This window comes from Zingiber officinale, chromosome 9A, assembly GCF_018446385.1.
Source record: "Zingiber officinale cultivar Zhangliang chromosome 9A, Zo_v1.1, whole genome shotgun sequence".
Classification (NCBI taxonomy): Eukaryota; Viridiplantae; Streptophyta; class Magnoliopsida; order Zingiberales; family Zingiberaceae; genus Zingiber; species Zingiber officinale.
In genome coordinates, this window is record NC_056002.1 from 133,014,830 (window position 1) to 133,021,586 (window position 6,757).

General features: G+C 36.5%; 1 protein-coding gene across 6 annotated transcripts; it reads left to right on the top strand.

The window, feature by feature from the left end:
• The first annotated feature begins 1,777 nt into the window (after nucleotides 1-1,777).
• LOC122020078 (probable polygalacturonase) lies at nucleotides 1,778-6,373 on the top strand. 6 transcript variants are annotated; one of them, XM_042577818.1, is made up of 7 exons: nucleotides 1,778-2,077; nucleotides 2,162-2,223; nucleotides 2,306-2,667; nucleotides 3,065-3,185; nucleotides 3,881-4,055; nucleotides 5,443-5,513; nucleotides 5,599-6,373. In XM_042577818.1, the coding sequence occupies exons 3-7, from the start codon at nucleotides 2,341-2,343 to the stop codon at nucleotides 6,234-6,236; spliced, it is 1,332 nt and encodes a 443-aa protein (XP_042433752.1). In that variant the 5' UTR covers nucleotides 1,778-2,077; nucleotides 2,162-2,223; nucleotides 2,306-2,340; the 3' UTR covers nucleotides 6,237-6,373. The 6 variants fall into 6 exon arrangements, with proteins under 6 accessions (XP_042433752.1, XP_042433750.1, XP_042433751.1 ...); XM_042577816.1 differs by having other exon boundaries at nucleotides 2,338-2,667; XM_042577817.1 differs by having other exon boundaries at nucleotides 2,166-2,223; nucleotides 2,338-2,667.
• Nucleotides 6,374-6,757: the final 384 nt, after the last annotated feature.

Consider the following 6,757-nt stretch of genomic DNA (forward strand, 5'->3'; position numbering starts at 1 on the left):
AAAATAATACCTAAAATAATTTATCAAAACTTCTTTGACATAATAGTACAACTTAAATCAAAATTACTTGTGCTCTTAGAATAATGTATTTTCAAGATCTAATCAAGGTGGTGCAACTTTAGCTGCTCTGTATTCTTTCTAAAGTAAAGCCTAGAAAGATATTTTGGATATCAAATTACAAACGAGTGGCTATTTTAATCCTTAATTATTTTTCCTCCTTTATCAGCTTTCAATAATTGTCCATTGTCGTCCTTATGGGCTGACTTAATTAGTTCATATAAATATATTATTATACACTTCTCAACGAATATAAAATATTTTATTAATTATCTCAACCTTTTCTTATACATGCTATTATTATTGAAGGAACCCGTAATTTATATCCCTTTCAAATAATAAAGGGTCACTTTAAAAGAGTTGTTAAAACGATTTCATCATTTACTATCAATAATTATTCATTATCTTTATTGATTAACTAATAATAATTTATAATCCCTTTTACTCATCTGCGTTAGTGAACTAATATTCACGGATCCTTGTTGGCTATTTTTTTGAGAAAAAAAACATAGAAATAAAAAATACTCAAATAGTTTTTTTTTTTATAAAAACATCATAGGCAATATTATATTCAGTGAAACAACATTTCCTAAAAAATATAAAAATGTCACATCCTAATTTTTTTTGGACGAGAAGAAGTTAGGAATAGATAAGTAAGTATTATTCTTAGTTTATCATCCCACGGTAGGATTTAGGGTTAATCCCTACACAATCTAAGTTAAAGTTTTTAATTAAATTGATCGCGAGACAATAGAGATCCTGTTACACCTAATTGGTTGCACTTATATATATATATATTATTTATTTATGGGAGTTTAACGAGTCACATGCATATGTTTTAATACTTAGGATATTTATTGAACAATTAAGTCTTGATGATGACCATGGATAAACTAGGTGGACTAACTTGAAGCGTATTATTAGGAGGTTAGTTTATTTTAAGGATAAATTTACATGCAGTTCCTAATCATAAACTCATCTTTACATGCCGTCCCCATTCATAAAAATCTTTGTTTCCACTCCCTAGTCAAATATATTTACCTAACTACCCATGATACTTTTCGGTATAAAAAGTCTAAAAATCAATATATTTCCTTTTAAATTCAGTACATTAAATTAGAATCTAGTATATTTCCTATCAAATTGAGTACGATTCTTTTTTCACTCAATTATGGAAAATATATTAGATTTTCTTTAAATGATACTCAATTTGATGAAAAATATACTAGATTTTTTTAAAAATGGTAAATGGTGCTGAATTTACGAAGAATTATATTAAACAAGAAAACAATCGTGCTCAATCTAATAGAAAATATACTCAATTATAGTTTAATGTATTAATTTGATAGGAATTATATTTTTTTTTAGATTATTTGTACCGAAAAAATATGAGGGTTAATTTTGATAGAAAATATACTCGATTCTAGTATAAAGTACTGGATTTTAGTGTAAAATGCTGAATTTAACTCCCTACATACTCATTTTTAGATTTTTTATACCTAAAAGATTGAGGGGTAATTTAGGTAATAATATTTAAGGGAGTTGAAATAAGTAATACTTTACATGCAAAGAGTGGAAATAAAATTTTTTATGATTAGGAACTGCATATAAAATTATGATTGTGATTAGAAATTTTTCACTAGTCTATCCTTATTTTAATTAAATTGGAAGATTTAATTGTAATTTTCATAATGCATGGGAACTCGCCAAATTCCCAACAGAAACCAAGCTGCTGAGTGCACGTTAAAAATATCAGTCGGCGACAGCGTTGGGAAGCCCCATCCATCGGTCCTCTCTCGTCGCCGCTTGTCTCGGTGTCTCCTCCCGTCTCTGATCAATCCGCGGAGGATTAAATGGAGCAACTCTGCCGCCAGGATTAAAGAAATCTGGTTCGGTGAAGCAAGTGCCAGATCTGCTTTTGCTGCGCTCCTTCTGGTGGAGAAGTCGCTGAAAGCTTCGGACAAGCGGACAACGCGCTCTCCGACAAGGCCTTTCTTTCCGGAGGTGGCGGAGGTAAAAAGTAAGTGGGTTTTCTTCTTCGCTTTGGCATTTTCTCTCGTCTTTCTTGCCGAGGTCGAAAACAGATGAAAGGTGTCTGCTTTAGGTAGGTCTTCGTAGGTTTTGCTGGATCTGTGTCACCGGAGACTGGTTCGATCAAGGATCTTGGTAGAGCGAGTTTTGTTTCTTTCTTTTTTTTTTTTTGTTTTGTTTTTGTGCGAATCGAACTCGAAGAGAGGGATAAAAGCAGCATTTTTTGTTTCCCTTTTGTTTTCGGCTTAGAAAATGGTGCGCCTGCTGTTGGCTATCGTGCTAGCGCTGTTTCAAGGTGGCGCCATTGCGGCGGCGGAAGGGGAAGAAACGTGCTCGGGGATCGTGCCGATGAAGAAGCGGGATGAGGTGCTGTTGATTACGGACTTCGGAGGGGTTGGAGACGGGCGCACCCTTAACACAGAGGCCTTCATGAGCGCAGTTGACTGGATTGAGCAAAGAAATGCACCGGGGGGAACCCTTCTCTACATCCCTGCCGGTGTTTGGCTAACCGGAGCTTTCAACCTCACCAGCCGCATGACGCTCTTCCTTGCTAAGGGCGCCGTCATCAAGGCCACACAGGTATAATCTTCTCTGTTCTTTGAGTAACTCCAGTTATTTTTAAGGGAACTAAAATACCATAGTATACCTAACAGTTTTGTGTGTTGAAAGGACAATTTTTTGATTCGAGAATAGCAATCATGTTCTTTATTTTTCACTTTTGTTAATCCTAATTCAGTGAAGTTTATCGAGCAAGAGGGAGACCAAAGAAGCCTTTGTTAGCAATGATAAAACAATATAAATTTCATTTAAATATTGATGAAACTATAATAGGGGATCCGAGGTCAATGACATAAGAAGATCCATATAGCTGACTCCATATAGATAAATACTTGGTTGTTGTTGCAGTACAAGTTTTGGCTGTTGACTTGGTAATAATCAGACAGTGTTGTTTAGATCTGATATTCATTTTTTGCAGGATACATCAAGTTGGCCACTGATTGATCCTTTGCCATCGTATGGAAGAGGGCGGGAGCTACCAGGTGGGAGATACATGAGTTTCATTCATGGCAATCGACTTCAGGATGTGATAATAACAGGTGGTGCTCATGCAGCAATGCCTTTGATGTATATTACCACACTGATATGTATTTACAGAAGAAGCTTAGCTCAACTTACCGCCCCTAACTATATGAAAACATGTCTTCTCACTTCTTTAACTCTTAAAGTGACGAGTTTTTGCCTACATAATTTCCTATAGAGAACCTTGTTGGCTTTGCTTACAGCTCAACAAGCTGCCTAGGTAGGCTCTACAAAAATTTAACTAAGATAAATCACATGTGTTCTTCTTTAGGGAAAAAAAGACAAATCTTATTTGTGTTAATGACAAAATTGAAGACCATTACAGCTATTTGGCAAATTCAAGTAATGCAATTCTGGTTCATAAATCACAATTTCGTATAACTGAATATTTTATTACTTGTCTAAGGAAAGACTATTTGGGGATACAAAGTCATACTTCTGTTATCTTTTTTTTTTCACCCATCTATTTTATGGTATTCCTAAGATGTTTTTTTTTTAAATTTTTATTTTGTATTGTTGCCTTCATATCCGAAGTATTTTGGTGAGTTTTTGTATTGTCAAGCCTTACATATCTCTACTACTTTAGTTTCGTGAACATCATTAGTCAAACCCATAGTTCTTTCTTTATTTTACCTATTCTCATTATGCACTCGTTAGCTTCCCATAAACTTACATACAGCTGCTGCAGTTCACCTAACTGTAATTTCTACAGGTGAGAACGGGACAATTGATGGCCAAGGTGATTTGTGGTGGAATATGTGGAGACAGAGGACCTTGCGTTTTACTCGACCAAACCTCGTGGAGCTCATGCATTCTACAGATATTATCATATCTAATGTGGTTTTCTTGAACTCACCCTTTTGGAACATTCACCCTGTTTACTGCAGGTGAGAATAATAATTATAACTATAATAGCAAAAGAAACCTTTTATTTGTCATTTTCCTTTGAGTACTTCAAAACACATCTTTTTTTGTTATATAATATCTACTTTGACACTGCTTTTGTGCTATATTTTACTGCTGGTTCAACACTTGGTTTTAAATCATGAACAGACCAAGTTAGTGTACAAGGTGGCTTGACAAACATCATCCATCTCACCACTTGGCATCAGAGTACTATGGAGGATCAGTTTCACATCTGATGATAGTATTTTTTGCTTATTTTTCTTGTGATCTTGTTGTTAGCATCCATATCCTTGACCAGTAAAATATCTCAGTTGTGCTTTGAAGACCTCTATCTAACAATATCGTATTTGAGAAGAATCGAGTCAACTTGAGAATTGAGAAAAATCGACTTTCCTGGATGCCTAGTCTTACTAAATTGGTAACTTTCCTAGACTTCTCTCACAACATAGAGAGAGTATATACAAGCATTGATATCATTTTTTGCGCTCCTTAAGACAATGGAAACATTTCCTGAAGCTTTGAATGTTGACAGCCCGTACATGTGTTTGATGCCGTCATAGTCAACAAATGATTTATAGGTGAAACCCCCTTTAAATAGGTTTTCTAGAGAGGTTATGATCAAAAATTTTTGCTGGAAAAGTGAGCAAAACATCACCCATACCGCAATCTTTCAATTGCCTAGCCATTGGGCAAGCTGATCTAACAAACTTGCAGTTCTCATTATGAATGAACCACTTTGGTAAGCCAATCTAACAAATGTGGTTCTCGAGCGAGCCAATCTAACAAGCATGTGGTTCTCAAGTGTTTGTGCTGTATGAGTTAAAATTGATAATTCAAGGGCATCGATCAACCTAGGGACTGACAATGGTTGCTCCACTAAGTTCATAGGTTTATCGTTAAGAAAACTAATATGCTTCTTTTTTTAAACCAAGTTTCATATGATTGGCTCCTCTATGACCCACTACAACAAAACATGTGATTCTTGTTGATGTTTACCACAAGAGTTAGGGTTGGTAACTTTAGAGCATTGGAGGGAGTAGGGCATTTGGCAATGGTAGCACTATCAGGATTCCCTCATTTTATTGGAACTGTGACGAAGAGATACTTGCGAAATGCAGAGTTTGAGGTTCAGTGAACTTGAACTTTAAGATACCAATGTTTTGGAATTACAATCGATGTTAATTAGCAATAAGCATTCTCTTTATATGCCATGGTTCCTATCGAATTCGTATTTAGAATCTTAGAGGTAGCTCCTCCATTACATTGTGTTTTTCTTTTTGTCTTTGCAGCAATGTCGTCGTGCAAAATGTGACTATATCTTAAAGGTGGCTCCTCCATTACATTGTGTTTTTCTTTTTGTCTTTGCAGCAATGTTGTTGTGCGAAATGTGACTATTTTAGCACCCCATGATTCTCCTAATACCGATGGAGTTGATCCGGGTAATTATGTTGGTTTATTTTACTTTAGTAATGTGATTGTATTGGTGATTAAATTGTTAAACCTAAGACTACACTCATCTTGCAGACTCGAGCTTAAATGTCTGTATCGAGGACTGCTACATTTCAACAGGGGATGATTTGGTTGCCATAAAGAGCGGTTGGGATGAGTATGGCATGGCTTATGCTCGCCAGAGCTCTGGAATAACCGTTCGTCGAATAACAGGATCTGGCCCATTTGCTGGCTTTGCTATCGGTAGTGAAACTTCCGGTGGAATAACAAATGTTCTGGCCGAGAACTTGAACATATTCAACTCTGGCATTGGGATCCATATCAAGACTAATTCTGGGAGGGGAGGCTTCATAAGGAACATAACCATCTCCGATGTGAATCTGAGCAATGTTCGAAAGGGATTGAGGATTGCTGGAAATGTTGGAGGCCACCCGGATGACCACTACAATCCTAATGCTCTTCCGGTTGTCGAAGGATTAATGATAAAAAATGTGTGGGGTGTGGGAATCCAGCAGCCGGGTTCGATTCAGGGTATCAAGAACTCGCCGTTCATGCAGATCTGCCTCTTGAATGTGAAGCTAGATGTTGCCGCGACGAGGGTAGTTCCATGGGTGTGTGCTGATGTGAGCGGTGGCGCCCTCGAAGTGCAGCCGGCAGCTTGCTCTGAGCTGACCAGCACAAATAGCATGAACTTCTGTACTACTGCTCTTTGACATTTATTTGTTTCTTCATGCTCCTGAGCTTTTGGTATGTCAATGTTGCTGTGCAATTAGAAGGATGAAATTGTGCTGAAAGATGAAGCTGATAGTTGTGAAACCAAATGAAATGAAATTTGAGTATTCCAAGCTGAGTTTAAGTGCTTGCAACAGTCGAACTGAATTCTGAAGCAAGTCTTGACCTTCATTTTATTGTTCCTTTTAAATTTGTTTTTTTTTTAAAAAACTCCAACTGTCTAGACCTTCACATACTTAACTAATCTTGAACATGACTAATTATGAAAGTGAATGGTCTTTTATTTGATTTGTCTATTAGATAAATTCAAAAGCGCTCCTGGTGATTTGTTCAGTAGCCGATCTCCTTAGTTGAAACTTCATGATACATGATTAGTTGGATTGGTCTTCCCGTCAAACTATTTAAGTGAATTGTGTTAAAATTTTATCAATCTACTTTCATGATCTAGTCGGACCGACTCAGCTTGGGCCCACAACCTGCACCGGTAAGCTGGTGGAGGTCT